An 18,299-nucleotide genomic window follows, 5' to 3' on the forward strand; every position below is an offset into this window, starting at 1 on the left:
AGCCTGTCCGGGTGTGTGTTTTTGGGTGTCGGTGTGGCAGAGCCTGTCCTGATATGTGCATTTGCGCATGTTTCCTGGCACTTAACTTACAGTAGGAACTATTTCATTTTTACTTATCCAGAGACAAAACCACTTCAGAGGACAAAACTTTCTAGGCCCAGAAATCAGTGAGAGGAAAAGTTAAGGTATTGTGTTATTTACTCTATAATATTTCAAGGATTAGTCGTACTAAATTGTTGTTTCAGGCTTCCCATGTTGATTGACTGTTGTTTTTAGTGGACTGATTACCCCCAATCCCACCTCATACTATCTGCCTCGCACTGATCTCATCTTTATCCAGTACACATGGATGCCATTGAGTTAAGATTCTGTCTGTTGCTCAGTATTTTAACACTTTTGTGTCCTAAGGATTTTAATATCAACGTGGTATTCTGTTATCATTAAGAAACTATTTAATATATATTTTAAAAATAATTATTCATAGCTATTTGAATGGCAATTAGCGTGACTTCAAAAAAGGTATGTGTAAGGGTAGTGGCATGTGCTAACATATATGGGGCTGGTGTCCCAATATTTCCAGGTCTGCTTTTCATTCTCAAAACAAACCTGTGTAGAGTAATGCAGTAAGGCATAGTATTTTTTTTTTGGCTGGAGTGGCACTTTCAATGAGCACAGGTCAAAGGTGTCTAAAATGTCACATTTCTATTTGTATTCAACTGACTTTAGCGTCACTGATGCTAATTAATGTGGTAGATGCAAAGCTAGGTCTGGACTAGAAGACTGCATTGTGAGGCGGGTCCCACGGGACCTGCCAAAAAACTTGCGGGCGGTCTTTCTGGGGCTGCGGGCGGGAGCGGGCGGTCAGGCACTGTACCTGCGGGTCCCGGTAATCCCGCAAGGATGCCTTCTCGCTGCTCCATTACAGTGTCTCCTATCTTGCTCCACCCATGAACAAGGCGGAGTCACGTGATGTGATGTCACTTCCTGTGACTCCGCCTTGTTCCTGGGCGGAGCAAGAGAAGAGACGCTGTGAGGGAACAACTCGAGGGCAGCCTTGCGGGACTGTGCGGGAAATCAGGTAAGGTGGCGGGCGTGATCGGCCACAAATGTGGCGGGAGCGGGATTCAAAACAGCGGGAGCGGAATTCAAAAAGCAGTCCCGCGCAGGGCTCTAGTCTGGACGTCCATTAATACCGGTATTTTCGTAGCTTTGAAATATAAAATACAACTTATAAACATGTTTTAAACATTGCAATGCTTGATACGCATATAACAGGCCTGGTGAAAGATTTTGGTTACTAGTGTGTAGTTTTTTTAAAAATGTCTTGTTAAACTGAATTGAGCTTCCCAGGTGCCTGTCCTAAGCGCTATTGTGCCTCTGCGTGTTTTTTACTATGAGCTTACCCTCTGACACCAAAAGCGTTGTATCAGATACATCAATATACTACTCAAACTTTGAAACTAACATTTAATCTTACACGTCTTTGGGCCTTATTTGTCTGCTTTCCGCAGGAGGCACCTAGGTACACCATGGCAAAAAAGCAAGCTCTGCTTCTTATGCTCTCAGTTACTGCTAAGAAGGCAACGCTGTCCCAGTGGGTACATAATACCCCCCTTCATTGGATTTGGCTCTTACTAGATATCTCATTTTCATTTTGAAGTAGGAAGTGGCTGGCTGTGTAAAATTGGTACATAGTACTTAGTATTAGATTAGTAACACACACAAAGACTCAGGGTCTGTTCATTGGTCTTCATTAGTGACGTATTTAAAGTAGGTGAATATTCAATGGTGAAAATTGCAGTTTTTCCAAGGGCGACAAACTTCACAAAAGACATATCAGGGACGGGGAGCTTTACTGATGAATCATCTCCTGGCATGATTTAATGGTGGAAAATATTGGTGCCCCCCCCAGTTTTGACTGTTGTATCTTATGTGCCCCCCCTATATTTTGTTCCTAGAGTCGCCACTGATCACAAAGTAAGCTTAGGCACAATGCTCCTTAGTGGGCCAGCTACAACCAAGATCTTTAACCTCATCGACCGGCCCAAGCAGAAGTAGCATCTCAGGAAGCTCAATATGTACCTTGTTATGCAGTAGATTAAAACAATGACCTAGACTGCAATCTATTCCCTGAATCAAGAGAAGCCTGAGGATAATGTAGCTACAGCTGAACCCACTATAGTAAGGGTAATTATTTTATCACTGCCACGGTGACTTCCAAAAATGTCCTAACCAATTTTATCATTATTAACTATAACATTAGAATTGTGTTCAGTAAATTTTATTTCAAAACAGTGAAACTCCAAATTAATTAAACAATATTAAACGCTCGTCTTCATTCACCAGAAAAGCCAGAAATTTAGTCCTACCACCACTGCAATGTATTATGGGTAGGCATATGCAAACAAGGTTATTTTTTTAATATTCACTTTTTATACACAGATTCATTTAGGGAAGTGTCCGCTGTGCTAGAGAGAGCCTTTACAAAAAGCCCAGGAAAGGGTTTCAGTAGCCAGATCACCCAAATTTCATACATAACAAAAGTATAATTTCTAATTTGATAACAATGTGTAAAAATATTATTGTGTCGGTAAAAGTGTGATATACAACTTTCAATTACATAAATGCTTTGGTAGAAGACCATCCGCAAGGAGATGCATTGGCAAAAGAGAAGATTCCTATCTGCGTGGCCAGAGCTTCACACATCACAGGAATGTGGAACCAGCTAAATTTGCAGTTTCTATGAAGTTCCCAACACCCACAGGAAGGAATCCTCAGATTTGCTGACAAAAAAAGGGTTCTACCATAGCAAAAGACCTGAGGAAAAAATGAAAAAGGAAGACTATCCTAAAAAGCAGAACATCCATAAAACTGCTGAGGCATCAGAATGAACAATGCTTGCATGTTATCCCACCATTTCCTCTGGGATCACTAAACTGTATGCTGTATCTTTTTCCTTGTGCACAGGTGGATCCATTCTACTTAATAAGGAGTTGAGCTTGAAGGTCTAACACCAAATAATGTCAGGTGTCCCTGAGGATTACATTGATGAATTAGGTATATCGATGACATACTTTCAGAAAATAAAGATCAACTATATATTTTCTAGTTCTTAAACAAAAATCAAAGACTTCTATACTTTGGGCGTAGGAGACACTGAACTGTACCAATTATTGACAAATAGATTCATTTCTTTCTATATGGATACAGGGATAGTGCAGTAGCAATTATCCTTAATATAGCAGATCAATATTACCCTGGTGCCTAATGGAATGAAAACTGTGTGCGGAAAAAGGCTAATTGAATACCGCATGGTCCATACATAATAGAAGTAGGAGATCATTTGAGGGCTTCCTAGCCCGATCCCAAATATCTATAGCATCCTATATCATATATCAGGTAAATACAAATTTACATATACAATTATAAAGCTGCAAAAAAAGGTTTTCTGTCAGCAGCATTCTTGGAATTCTCATCTGTGATCTTATTGGCTGAAAATAAAACACAAGACACTAAGAGTACAGTAAGTGTGAAGGTCTGCTTTATTTCTGCTGTGTCCTCCCCCTAGCCTAATGACAAATACAACATGAGGTGCATAGATAACTTTGGTTTAAGTACACCTTTTAAAGTACTTGATGTTTTTATTAATTTATTTTTTTTTATTTAGGAAGGAACTTACTTTGAATGGACACTTAAAGGGATGGTATATTGTACCTGAAAGCTTCACCAAAAAAATAATGCATATTAAAGGGCCGGGCCATTTTACACTACAGAGCATTTTCATGTCTTTTTCAACTGTATCCGTGCATTTAATTGGCTGTACCAGCTATTACATGCATGTAAGCGCAGGGTATCTACTGTATACTAACCACATGGAACATCATTGGTCACGAAGGTGTTAAGAGAAAAATTGGGTATTTATATTAGTACAGCTACCATCTTGCTCCGTGGTGAGCCAATTCTCCCCACTGTTTGGTTTCTTGAAGCAATAGCAGGTAAGCGTTACATTGAAATAAAGGGACCGCTTTCTGCGCATGCTGGGTCTCATAAGCTGTGACTGATTTGCGGTAAGTCTATCGTATGGCAGGAGATGTGGTCGGGCAGACATCTCCTGCAAGGAAAAAATGGGTAAATGCATAGGCACATCACAATATCAGGGGACTTCTCAGCTATTATATGCATTAAAGTACCCCCTTTAAGCATACCACAGACTGATTAGGATGCTGGTGTCTATAGGCCTGCATTCCTAGTTGTAGTACACGTGATCAGTCAGCGTGAGGGTATAAGAGAGAAACTGTTGATTAATATCAAAACACTATCCTATAAACTATACCACTGTAACTGCTACTATTGTGAAGAGGAAGCATCTAGGAATAACAGCTCAGCTACAAAGCGGTAGACCACGCACAATGAGCAGGGTTGCAGAGTGCTGAAGCTCGTAGCACCTTCCCTCTGTAGCATCACTCATTACATCATCAAACTGCCTTTGGAAGCAACATCGGCACAAGCAATTTGTGTCAGGACCTGCATGAAATGGGTTTCCCTGGCCAAGTAGCTGCACACAAGCCGGAGCAATGCGTAGCATCGGCTGTAGTATAAAGCCATTGGACTCTAAAGCAGTGGAAGCGTGTTCTCTCGAGTGATGAATCATGCTTTACTTTCTGGAATTCTGATGGATGAGTTTGGCAGATCCCAAGAAAGCACTTCCTAACAGAATGAATATTGTTTACTACAAAGTTTAGTGAAGAAGGGATAATGGTCTGGGGTCGTTGTTCAGGGTCTGGGCTATGTCCTTTACGTCCAGTAAAGGGTAATGTTAATGCTATAGAATACAAAGTAATCTTAAACAATTGTATGCTTCCAACTTTATGGCAGGCTCTTTCCTGATCCAGCATTAATGTGCCTAGTGCACAAAGCAAGGGCCATAGAGACATGTTTTCACGTGTTTGTGGTAGAGGAAGTCAAGTGCTCTGACCACCTTTTGGATGATTTGGAATGCAAATTGCAATCTAGGCCTCGTTTAACATCAGTGCCTGACTCCACAAATGCCCTTTTAGCTGAATAGGTGCAAATTCCCACAGACACTCCTGAATCTTGTGGAAAGCCTTCCCAGTAGAGTGGAGGCTGTTAAACTGACAAAGGGTAGAAGCAACATCATATAAACGCCCATGGTTTTGGAATTAGATTTTAGACAAGTTCATACAGCTGTGATGACCAGGTACCCACATACTTTGGGTCATATAGCGTACCTCCATGTAAGGCATCACCTAACTACTTTGAGAGAACGAAACAATTGCATTTAATAATAACTTACTAAACTTCAACCATGTAATTATGTCAATTATATAACATAATCAAATAACTTGGAATACTTAGTAACTAGTATCTGTGAAACCCATGACTCCAACCAATGACCAGTGTGTCAACATCCAAAAAATAAAACAATCATTTGTAACCCTAAACAGGTTCTGCAGCCCTATCAGCTTTCAGATGACAGCACTGGCAAGGTGGAGGTTATTCAGCACAGGCATTATAATCAACCACGTAAGAGCCCAGGAGATGTGGGTGGGGACTGAAACAGAACAGTGCAAAGAAATACAATGAGAATTAAAGTTCTAACCTTTTTCTTCATGGCACCGAATCATGTCGTGACTCATATGTGCCAATGACACACTAGCATGCTAACATGGCTGGCAAGCCACATCATGGAAGATGGAAAGGATCAACATTCTACAGAGCAGAGACACTGCAGGGACTTTCATAACAAAAGTAGAGAACATAACAATTGTTTTTATGAAATTGCCTTTAATAAAACTGGGGATATTTTCATTCTGTAAGTTAGCATGCTTGCAATGGGTATAAACATCCAATTCCAAAAAAGCAATACTGCTCAGATTGCAATGAACTCAGTTTCTCTGATCACGGAAATAAAGACCAAACTGGGCACAACAACCCCTGTATCACATATCAGGATTTGATAACACTCAGGCGGATGTGGTCCCCCAAAAGAATAATGGTATTTAACACATTTTCTAGTTAGTCCAAAGATGTACATGGATGCACCTCTCCTGGCTCCTAAGAAAATCATGTTAGTTCCTTTACCTAATAACTAAGCATCATGCGAGTAATTCAACCCCTGACATCTGTTCGTAACTATAACATCCACAAATTCACTTTACAAATCAATTTTAATTCAAATGTATTAGTGAGCACTCTCAACAGGAAATGGACATAACATGAATTTATTACCGGGCTGACATCTCCATACAGGAAGGAAAGAATGCCTATTCCTTAACTAACACAAACCTCCACTCAAATCACCCACATGGGATTTCCCAATGGAAATAAAAACCAATATGAAACATTCACATAACGACTATAATTTGGATTACAATTACAGCATTCGATTAGTACAGAACATTTAACATGGCTACTCAGTGGCCTGCTCTAGACTATCAAGGGTAATTTACAATTCATGGACATTTCTTTGTTTTAACATACATTGACATGGTACACTTGTTTGCAGGAAACCTTTGCAGCCAAAAAACTAACCCAAGGAAACAGTTATGTTCTGGAACGGAAATAGAATATATCAGTTTAGTGCCATCACAAGCAAGGGTTCCCATAACCCTGAAAATCAAAGCAATTCGCCATTTTTACAATCTGTTACATCATGATTCTTTTCCGAGCTTGCTGCACTCACACCAACAATATTTTCTTCAGGACAAGTAAACCATGTTGGTACATAAAATGTAATAATTATTAGTGCTAACATGTATTAAAAGATCTATGCTAATATTTATTTTATTAGGTTTTATATTCATGTTCTGTGGTTAAACGTTGATCACTTACAAAGTACCCTATATGTTGTAGTTTCTTTTTGTTGCACTTTTTTAAGAATAGCCTGCAAGTGGTAGATGTACAAGGTCTCAGTCCTTTCTCTGTTTTGTTTTTGGGGTTTGTTTGTGCTGTTCACAGGGCATGCTGGGGATTTTAATATGTTTGGATTTTTTTCTTGCCCCTTTTTTTTGGAATAAGGAAAATGTTCCCCTCCAATGATCCCTCACTCAATGATCTTCTCTCAGGGGAAGTGAGAAGAGATGGAAGCAGGATGTAGACAGACCCTCCAGAGTCTCTACTAGTCTGCTCAGTCCATTCAGTGCGTTTCATCAGAGCATTTTGCATTTATGGTTTGCCTTTCTTCAATCATTATTTCCCTCTATGATATAAAAGTGAACCCACACAAAATATATTTTTTCAGGACAAGCAGGGCCGTTTCTCTTTAAACCATATTGACATAAGATCTTACTTCTTATAAATAAAATAAAATTAAAAAAACAGCTAGGTGGTGGGAAAAAGGCAAAAGTATTTCAGGAGGGATATTCTGCAAAATCGCTCCATACATCTGTAAGAAGGGCACTATAACTTTAAAGGGAACACTCTGCTATCATATGAAAGTTAAATAAAAGTGCATATAATAGCTGGAATGTCCCTAAAGTGGGCACTTTTTTTCATTTTATTTATGTATTTATTTTTTTTAAAGGGACACGTCAGCCATCATTTGCACTTAAATGCATAAGGTAGCAGAGTAGTGTCTATTGCAAATGCATGGAAGATTCTGTAGAACCCCCCACATTTACTCCATGTGCTATACTTGGAGAGGGTTCTGTGTGGTCTAATAAGACCCCTGTGCGCATTTGTAGAAAATGTTCCCATTTACTATAATAATAATGTATGTATATATATTGGCATCAATTTACACAATGCATGATGTGTGACAAAATGGATTACAGACAATTAGATGCCCAATACGAAGATGTGTATACACTAACAAAAAGAAATAAGAATAAATAGTTATTCTAATGCAAGTTGCTGCTGGCCACTGAGAAAAGTACCACTAGAATGAAGTACCTACATACAAAACAAAAATCAACTTTTACTGTGATTGTCATTTAATGTAAGTTTTTGTGGTCACAATCTATAGTGCAAAACATCCATGCTACCTACGAACCAAAAATAAAATGTAATACTGAATTTTACAGAGCCTCATGGGTTACAGTAGTGCTGTACAGAACATTTTTTATGGGGATAGTTATAGAGCCTTAGACTACAAGTATATATTAGGATCCAATTAAAATGCACTGTACTGGCCTTACCAGAAGTCTAGTTTAACCAAAGTGTATGTTTTTTTTCTTCAATTGTCCGTTTCTTAAGCAAAAAACAAGAAATGTAGGTACACATACATGCACGGTTCTGGTTACACATGGCAATACATTATTAAATTATAGTACTCAATTACATACGATACAAAATCTTTGGCTGCATCGCTTTACAACTAAGTGTGGAGAGCAAAAGGTTGAAAGAGCAAGAATGAGAAACAGAAAAAAAAAATATAAATACATATGTATATTATTTAAACTTTTCCAGCATGTATCATATACCGTCACTTATGTCAATAATAAAAAAGTCATACCATGAGTCTGAGTAATTTTGGTACCTCTACCTAAGCTAGAGAGTCTATAACACCTCTTTGCGAGAACCAAAATATATGTTAATCAGATGTGTATTCCTAAATACAAGGTATGCTTACCAGGGCAAGAGTAATACGGTATATGAAAACTCAAGCCTAAAAACGTTTATTCACAGCACATTTCTCCAACATAAAGGGTCATGTAATGCATTGTCTATGTGATCAATTTGTTCCTCTCAACTGCAATGCTTTTGTTAGGATGACAAATCAAAGTGCATCCGTGGATAGCTATTTGGACATCACTGTCCTGTAACATACATCAACTTCTTGCAGCAAACATCAAAATATTGCAGTATTTGTTGGCTCGTGCTAAGCTGCACATAATGGGCTGTTTCATTGCAAAAATTAACTTCAAAACAAGAAGATAAAGGGAATAAACTTTCTTCTGCCTCCCTGTTAAAGGGACACACCAGTCATCATAGGTATGTACTTTAATGAATGTTAGGCGTGTCCCTTTAATATTTTTTTTTCTTCTTTCAAATGCAGGGAGGGGTTCATTAGAATCCCCTCCCCATGGATTGGCACCATCTCCCCACACTCCATGCCCCTTGGCATGCCAAATACACCACCAGCTTATACTCACCAACGGCCATCTTCAGTGCTGGCTCTCATTACAAGTCCCTTAAAGTATAATAGGACTCCTGGGCACAAGCTCAGAAAGTTATCCATTCATTTCAACACGAGCGCTTTCTTGCCAGTGACTGGTTGCTTCAACAACCAAAACTGGCACAAAAATTAGACAATGTAATCTTTTTTTCCTCCCTCCGGTAATGTATATATATATTAAAGAACTCGCAAGGGCCTTAACGTTAGTTACACAATTTAATTAACAAAAATACAATATTCATATTCTATACACCTTATTCATTTACATAGCAACAGTGGTAGCCACTGTGGCCACCCCACAGCAACACCTATAAAGTGTGCAGCTGTCTCGAAGTCATCAAACTCAGAGCCTTACAAGTCTCTGGTTTAAAGAAAAACCGTGGATACAGTTCTTTGAATGAAGGGTTTTCATCTCAATTTGCAGCTTAGTGAATAAGCCCCTTACAATTTACAACAACAGTCAACAGAACAACTATTCTATGCATTTTTACACCAATGGCATGAGAAACTCTGAAGGATTGCATATTACAATAAACCAGCAAAGCGGTATTGATTTACGCGTCATGACTGCAGACCACGTACACAGCATCTACTCAAGTGCAAGCCATCGCTGTACTTGCTAACTGCTGAGGGCTAGATAAAGCATCCTGTGGTTTTATGCAATGCTACTAAATGCCAGGAAAGCTTGCATTCTGATTCCACAATCCATTATCTAACGTACCCCAGCATCTCAGCAAAGTGAAATCAGTACAATATAGGTTATATAGAAAGAATCAGCGCTGCACTTCCGAAATGACAGCACAGAGCATGACGTGTCGAGACGCACAGAACCACACTATGTCATCAGGTTTTATAAGTGACAGGCAGTGAAAGCCCTATATTTGATGTAATGTTAAACAGCCAATTTATTATTGGGTGTAGAGCTTTTGCTGCAGTCACGATGAGTTATGCAAACTCAAAGTTGCCCGTTCGTGTGCTACAAAGTCAGTATGTTAAGTGTATTAATCCTAAACACGCAACGTCCTAACCTAGATGGCTGTGGTGCTGCATGTATGCAAATACATAAAACATCAGGGTGTATGAATGAAAGGAAGCAGGTCTGAATGTCAATGCTATAGGGTCAAGATGATTAGAGCAACTTGTGATTTTCTATTAGTCATATGCAAGTGCACATATGCGAATACATGATCTATTTAAATACGCAGCTGTATACTAAGAAAACCATATGTATCCAACTTGAACAGTGCTGTGAAGCCAAGATGTGTACAAAGTGACTATACTGGACGGGTATTGTGTAAGAATGAACTTTTAAGTGACAGTGCAATCTAGATGTATACCTAAAGTGCTTCTATATGATGCATTATGTTGTAAAGCGTTCTCCTTTCTATCTGACAGTAACTATCCCAGGCCTCAGCCTCACCCCATCAAATCTCGACAGAGACCCAGAACCAAAACAATTGGTCGCATGCTCCTCTAGTGTTAAATACGCAAACATCTCCAAGTCGCCTCATTCCCAGAGCCCGTTCCGGTCACGGGTTCCCTCCCAGCCCCGCAATGTCACTGAGCAGACAGTTGTTACCTGTGTGAGAGGGATGAGCGCCGCCATCTTTCCAGCCACTCGCGGGAGCGCGCACATCGTCAGCCAGTCACAGGGAGCGCGCCCAAGAGGGGCGTGGTCATTGAAATTAAGACCGGCGAAGGGAGTTCTGGAAGGCAGTGGTGTCGTAACTAAAGATAAAAGGCGCGGCCTCCTCTACAGGGTCGTATGCTTACATAGGCAGATATGGCCGTATTGACTGAGAGCGAGCTGCTTTCTTTAAAGGGTGTATGAACGACTTAACAACTATATGGGCATCATAGGAACTAACGGAATTAGTGGCCAAAGAAAGTGTTGGTTTCCTTATTATACAAACCATATATAGCTGCCATCTGTCCAGCGTTTGCTCCGACAGCATTACTAACCGGGCTTGTGTCCCAGATGTTGTTCGTTCTTGCATGCCCTGTTTTGTTGTGGCTGCTGGCTGCATTTGCATGTACAATGCTTAGTTTCAGTATTGTGAATGCAGAAAAAAGTGGTACGCTCCATAAGATGAGCAATTTGTGGCATCACAGTGCTGTCTGAATGGAGTTGCGTGGACATTGCAGTCTTTCTGATGTATTGTGGGTCAGTGGCGACTCTAGGAACAATATATAGGGGGCACATAAGATAGCACAGTCAAAACTGGGGGGCACTAATTAATTGCACCGCTGCTAAAATATTCCACTGAGAAAACTAAATACAGTGAAGGAAAAAATGATTTGATCCCCCACTGGTTTTGTAGGTTTGCCCACTGACAAAGACATGATCAGTATATAACTTTAATGGTATGTTTATTTGAACAGTGAAAGAATAACAACAAAAAAATCCAGAAATTATAAATTGGTTTGCATTTTACTCAGTGAAATAAGTATTTGACCCATTTGCAAAACACGACTTGTGCTTAGTGGCAAACCCATATTGGCAATCACAGAGGTCAGACATTTCTTGTAGTTGGCCACCAGGTTTGCACGCATCTCAGGAGGGATTTTGTCCCACTTTGCAGATCCTTTCCAAGTCATTAAGTTTTCGAGGCGGATGTTTGGCAAGTCGAACCTTCAGCTCCCTCCACAGATTTTCTATGAGATTAAGGTCTGGAGACTGGACCACTCCAGGACCTTAATGTGCTTCTTGAGCCACTCCTTTGTTGCCTTGGCCGTGTGTTTTGGATCATTGTCATGCTGGAATACCCATCCACGACCCATTTTCAATGTCCTGGCTGAGGGAAGGAGGTTCTCACCCAAGATTTGACGATACATGGCCCTATCCATCGTCCCTTTGATTTGGTGAAGTTGTCCTGTGCCCTTAGCAGAAAAACACCCCCAAAGCATAATTTTTCCACCTACATATTTGACGGTGGGGATGGTGTTCTTGGGGTCATAGGCAGTGTTCCTCTTCCTCCAAACACGGCGAGTTGAGTTAATGCCAAATATCTTGATTTTGGTCTCATCTGACCACAACACTTTCGCCCAGTCCCCTCTGAATCAATCAGATGTTCATTGGCAAACTTCAGACGGCCCTGTACGTGTGCTTTCTTCCGCAGTCCTTCACGCCGTAGTGTGTTACCAATTGTTTTCTTGGTGACTATGGTCCCAGTTGCCTTGAGATCATTAACAAGATCCTCCTGTGTAGTTCTGGGCTGATCTCATGATCAGTGAAACTCCACGAGATGAGATCTTGCATGGAGCCCCAGACCAAGAGAGATTGAAAGTTATTTTGTGTTTCTTCCATTTGCGAATAATCACACCAACTGTCACCTTTTCACCAAGCTGCTTGGCGATGGCTTTGAAGCCCATTCCTGCCTTCTGTAGGTCTACAATCTTGTCCCTGACATCCTTGGACAGCTCTTTGGTCTTGGCCATGGTGGAGAGATTGGAATCTGATTGATTTGCTTCCGTGGACAGATGTCTTTTATGCTGGTAACAAGCTGAGATTAGGAGCTCTCCCTTTAAGAGAATGCTCCTAATGTCAACTAGTTACCTGTAGACACCTGGGAACCAGACATCTTGCTGATTGATAGGGGATCAAATACTTATTTCACTGAGTAAAAGGCAAATCAATTTTAACTTATTTGAAAAGCGTTATTCTGGATTTTTTGTTATTCTGTCTCTTACTGTTCAAATAAAATTATAGACTGATTATGTCTTTGTCACTGGGCAAACGTACAAAATCAGCAGGGGATCAAATAATTTTTTCCTTCACTGTAAATATATATACCGTATTTGCTCACATATAAGACAAGGCAAATTCTCTGAAAAATATCCTTTGTCTTATATTGGAGGTCATCTTATAATCAGACTAGAGCCCTGCGCGGGACTGTTTTCTTAATGCTGCTCCAGACGAATTTCTGACCATTAACGCCCGCTCCCGCAACATATGTGTCCAATCCCGCCCGCTCCCGCAACATATGTGTCCAATACTGCCTGCTACCGCCAACATTATGTCACAGCTTTTAGAGATAGTGAAGACTTTCATTCCCTCATTCACAGATACTAATCATTCATAGATACTCATTAAAAATCCCCCACCCCCTTACCAGAACTGCAGATTTCCTGCACACTTCTGCAAGGCTGCCTTCACGTTGCTCGCACACAGCGTCTCTTCTCTTGTCCTGCCCCGGAAGCAGGAATGGAGCAGAGTTGTGACGTAAATTCAAGTGACTCCACTGGGTTCCTGGGCTGAACAAGAGAAGAGACACCGTGTGCGAGCAACGCGAAGGCAGCCCTGCGGGATTACTGGGACCCACAGGTACATTGTCTTAACGCCCGCTCCCGCCCGCAACACCCGAAAAAACGCCTGCAACGCTGCAGGGGACCTGGATCCACCTCTCTGGTAGCGGGTCGACGTCTGCACCATACCCACAGACAACCTCTTCTTGCCAGGGCTTCTATGACGGAGTGCCGGACTGACATGACCTTCCGGCACTCCGCAGTAGAAGCCCCAGCAGAAGTGTCAGGTAGCAGCGGAGGTTGCGAGTAGACATTCATGGGAGAGAAGGATCCCTGCAGTGCTGCAGAGGACCTGGATCCTCCTCTCCGGCAGCCGTTGGACATCTGCGCACAACATCCTCTGCTACCCGACACTTACATCGCGGCTTCTCGACGGACCCCATGACCTTCCGATGCTCAGTCATAGAAGCCCCAGTGGAAGTGGCAGCATCACGCAGATGTTCACCAGCTGCCCCGACTAGATGCCAGGGGGACAAGTCTGGGGTTGCAGAGTGGCATATAGGGGGGTATAAGGCATATCAGGGAGACAGATTGGCAAATAGGGGAGTATAAGCCGAACTAGGGAGGCAGAGTAGCAAATAGGGGGTATAAGGCACATCAGGGAGGCAGAGTGGCAAATAGGGGGGTATAAGGCATATCAGTGAGGCAGATTAGGAAATGGGGTATAAGGCATATCGGGGGAGCAGAGTGGTATATAGGGGGCAGGTTGGCGAATAAAAGGAAATAAAAACAAGAAATGCATTTCATAGTTTTTATTAAATAATTATAATATGTATATATAATTATAATTTTATTAAATAATAAAAAAATAGTTTACATGTAAATTAATATTTACTAGTAAAAACCTTTTTCTTTTTTTCCTAAATTAATATTCAAATTTTGGGGGTCATTGTATAATCAGGGTCGAGCAAATACGATAAATAAGATTGCAGTATGCAGTGATACCTTTTTTATTTAATAACTTAATAATTAAAATACAAGTTTTCTGTCTTCCTAACGTATTGCTTTAGACCTGAGAAAGAGAGGACAGCTATTGAACATTTTTCTTTATAGTATACATAAGTGCAGAGACAGAGCGACAGTCTCTTGCTTTGCCTGGTTGTTGTGAGCAGAGCTGTAGCTAGCTCCTTTTGCGCCCAACGCAAGAATGGAAAATTGTTCCCCCTTCTCACTATTTTTTTTACAGAAGTTATTTTACACTTTACACATACCTGCCCATGAACACACATACACTGCCCCTAAACACATCTGCCCATAAACACACATATACACATACACTGCCCTTACACACACCTATCCATTAACACATATATACATATACAGCCCTTACACACACCTACCCATGAACACATATATACATACACAGCCCTTTCACACGACTGCCCACACATATATACACATACACTGCCCTAACATATGCCTGTCCATACATACATATGTAGACACATACACTGCCCTCACACACCCCTGCCTTTACACACACATATACACATACACACACCAGCTTACAAACACACATTTACCTACACTGCTCCTATACACACCTGCCCATACACATACATCTGCCCATACACACACACTGACCCTATACACTCCAGCTTACAAACACACATATTGTCAGGCATCACCCAGAGTCCCACAGACCGCAAGGCGTGGCCGCCCCTTTAAGAGGCCTGGCTGGACTTAAACTCACTGTGTTATTGCCTAGTTCTGTTATGGACTGAACCCCGCCTCTCTCACCTGGCCTCGTCATCAAGTTTTAAAAGATCAGCCTCACCTCCAGCCCAGGATCTGGTTGTTGTTTTTGCTTTTGGATGTGCTGTGATTATATGCCTGATTTCCGGGACTTTGACCTCTGCTTTGATACACTGTTTGTGAAACCTGTCTGCCAGTGGGCTTCCAGCCGTCTGCCCTTCTAAGAGGGCTCCCTGCCTGTTATGACTTTTTCACAGTTCCATAGCTTCTGTGTTCCACAACCAACCCAGTGTGTTCCTGTCTGGAGGTCTCCTTGTGGCAGAGTACCTTCGCCTGGACCTGAAAGTCCGCTAGAGACAGCTCCTTCATTCCCGTTCAGATATGCTGACTTCTGTTTCGGATGAGAGTTTGCATGAGGCGGCTTCCTCATTCCTGGTCAGATATGCTGATTCCTGTTCTGGAGGAAGTTGGTGTCACAGGAGCATCTGTAGCAAGGTTGTAGGGGTCTGCTAGGTAGGCACCTTCCCTATTGGTTGCTACAGCCACACCCCTGGAAATTCATATATGGTAGGGAAGGTATAAAGAGCAACTTTGTTTCAGGGGCAAATTGGCAGCACAGATGCCAGCAGCAAACCCACAAAAGCCACCACCAGCAACAGCACTGTCCAACGCAAATGGCACCAACCAACCCTTAAACACTTTGGGGATTTCCATTTATGGTCATGTGGAAGCACCAGTCAAATAAATTGACATGGCTGCTTGGACATCTTATTGCTGTGGAAAGGCTTCATTCTCCATGATTGAAGTATGCCTTTAGGCAGCTGCTAGAGTCCCTTGATCCCTTCTACAGCCTCTCCTCTTGCAGCATTTTCAGCAGAAATATAGTTCCCTCCCTTTGTGTGTGTTGTTAAATGGTTAGCTGTCCAAAGCAGCTGGCAAGACCATCTATTTCACCTTCAACATATGGAGTGGCACTACTGCACAACATGCCTTTCATTCACAGATGGCACACTAGTGGCACAAAAGTTGGAGGAACGTGCTACTGCAGCTGCTATAGGCACATGAGGTGACAACAGGAGGCAGAACTGGGTCAGAAGGGCAGAGGGCTATAGTTTCTTTTTAATCCATGCTGAGGTTATGGTGTTCTCCTGGCTTTCTGACTGGTCCATACCTCTCACCTGTCCATTCTCAGCATGCAGTGTAAGTGAGGAAGGATGACTGCTGAATGTTGCAGGACCTGATCAGATCATGGCTCAGTGAGGGAGCTACAGGCCAGAAGGAATAGACAGGAGGGTAGTAGAGAATGTGCTATGTGCACGCATGTATATACACAGCTGTGCTGTGGCATCAGTCACCAAGACATTAGCCGCAGATCCTTTGCTTGTGTTCTCCAGATAAGCGACGCATACTTACCCGGCCAGCCACGTAATGTAAAAGAAAGCGTGATTCATCAGACCACGCCAGCTTCTTCCATTGTTCTGTGGTCCAGTTTTTATGCTCACGTGGCCATTGTAGGTGCTTTTGACAGTGAACAGGGTTAGCATAGGCACCCTGACTGGTCAGTGGCTATGCAGCCCCATACACAACAAACTGCAATGTACAATGTGTTCTGAAACCCTTCTATCAGAACCAGCATTCACTTTTTCATCAATTTGAGCTACAGTAGTCTGATGGATTAGACCACACAGGCCAGGCTTCATTCCCCATGTGCATCAATTAGACCTGACCGCCATGACCTTCTCAATGGTTGACCGGTTTGCTTTCCATGGACCACTTTTGATAGGTACTGACCCCTGCAGACTGGGAACACCCCACAAGTACTGCAGTTTTGGAGATGTTCTGACCCAGTGATCTAGCCATCATAATTTGGCCCTTATCAAAGTTGCCCAGATCCTTACAATTACCCATTTTTCTGTTTTCTAACACATCAACATTGAGGACAAAATATTCCATTACTGCCTAATATATCCCATCCACTGACAGGTGCCATGATAACAAGATTATCAGTGTTATTCACTTCACCTGTTAGTGGTCATAATGTTATGGCTGATTGGTGTATAAAACTATACAGTACCCTCAACTAATATTGGCACCCTTGGTAAAGATGAGCAAACAATGCTGTGAAAAAAGTATCTGGATATTTAACAATTGCAAATACAACACAGGTTTCTAAAAAAAAAAATATATATATATATATATATATATATATATATATATATATATATGTGTGTGTGTGGCACAATTATTGGCACTCTTCTAGACAATACTTTGTGCTACATCCCTTTGCCAAATTTCAATGTCAATGCTGGTGGGCTCTCCATTTCACCCCACAGGTTTTCTATGGGGCTCAAGTCAGGGGACTGGAATGGCCATAGTAGAACCTTGATTTTGAGGTCAGTAAACCATTTTTGTGTTGATTTTGATGTATGTTGTGGATCATTGTCCTGCTGGAAGATCCAACCATTGCCTATTGTAAGCTTTCTGGCAGAAAAACAGCCCCAAAACATTAAAGAACCATACCAATTACCCAGACACATATTTTCACTATCATACACAAACACACATGCTAACATACCCAAAGACACATGTTAAAATACTAAAATACCCACACACATAGCCATAACCAAAAACACATGTTAACTCAATACTAAAATACACACAATTACAATGCTAACATGTCATGAAAAAGACATGTTCACAAACTAACATACTCCCCCACACACGCTAACATACCACGACACACACTGTAACATATCCACAAATGTTTTCACACTAAAATGCACATGCAAACATACCCAGACACACATACAGAAACATAGCCAGACACACACTAATATAACCAAGGACACATGTTTACACATACATACCCAGGCACACAACTCAGTTTCTTCAGCTGGTTGCTGCGCTACTCCTGCTGGGTCATGAAATGCAATGTTAAGTGACCCCATGGCATCGGCAGGGGGGGCCAGAGGGGCCATGCCCCCCCCACAGCATGCTGTGCCCCCCAATTGAAATGCCGTCTTTTTTTTTTTTGTAATAGACATGGAGGAGAGAGAGGCGCCAAACGGTCGCTAAGGAAGTTTTCAGCAACTATTCGGCGCCTCTCACTCTTCTCCACGAGGCCTCTGTCTTGGTTGCGGTGCTGGCATTTCAGGCTGAGCGC

General features: G+C 41.6%; 1 protein-coding gene across 1 annotated transcript in view; it reads right to left on the reverse strand.

The window, feature by feature from the left end:
• The window catches only part of LOC149289489 (epidermal growth factor receptor substrate 15-like 1), a 92,644-nt gene extending 74,560 nt beyond the window's left edge, over nucleotides 1-18,084 (reverse strand). Inside the window, exon 1 of the mRNA XM_089490542.1 lies at nucleotides 18,004-18,084. Within this exon, the coding sequence (XP_089346668.1) occupies nucleotides 18,004-18,084 (81 nt within the window). The remainder of the gene's footprint in view (nucleotides 1-18,003) is intronic.
• Nucleotides 18,085-18,299: the final 215 nt, after the last annotated feature.

Source organism: Sceloporus occidentalis, unplaced genomic scaffold, assembly GCF_023333645.1.
Source record: "Sceloporus occidentalis isolate IW3139 unplaced genomic scaffold, rSceOcc1.0.p SCAF_45, whole genome shotgun sequence".
Classification (NCBI taxonomy): domain Eukaryota; kingdom Metazoa; phylum Chordata; class Lepidosauria; order Squamata; family Phrynosomatidae; genus Sceloporus; species Sceloporus occidentalis.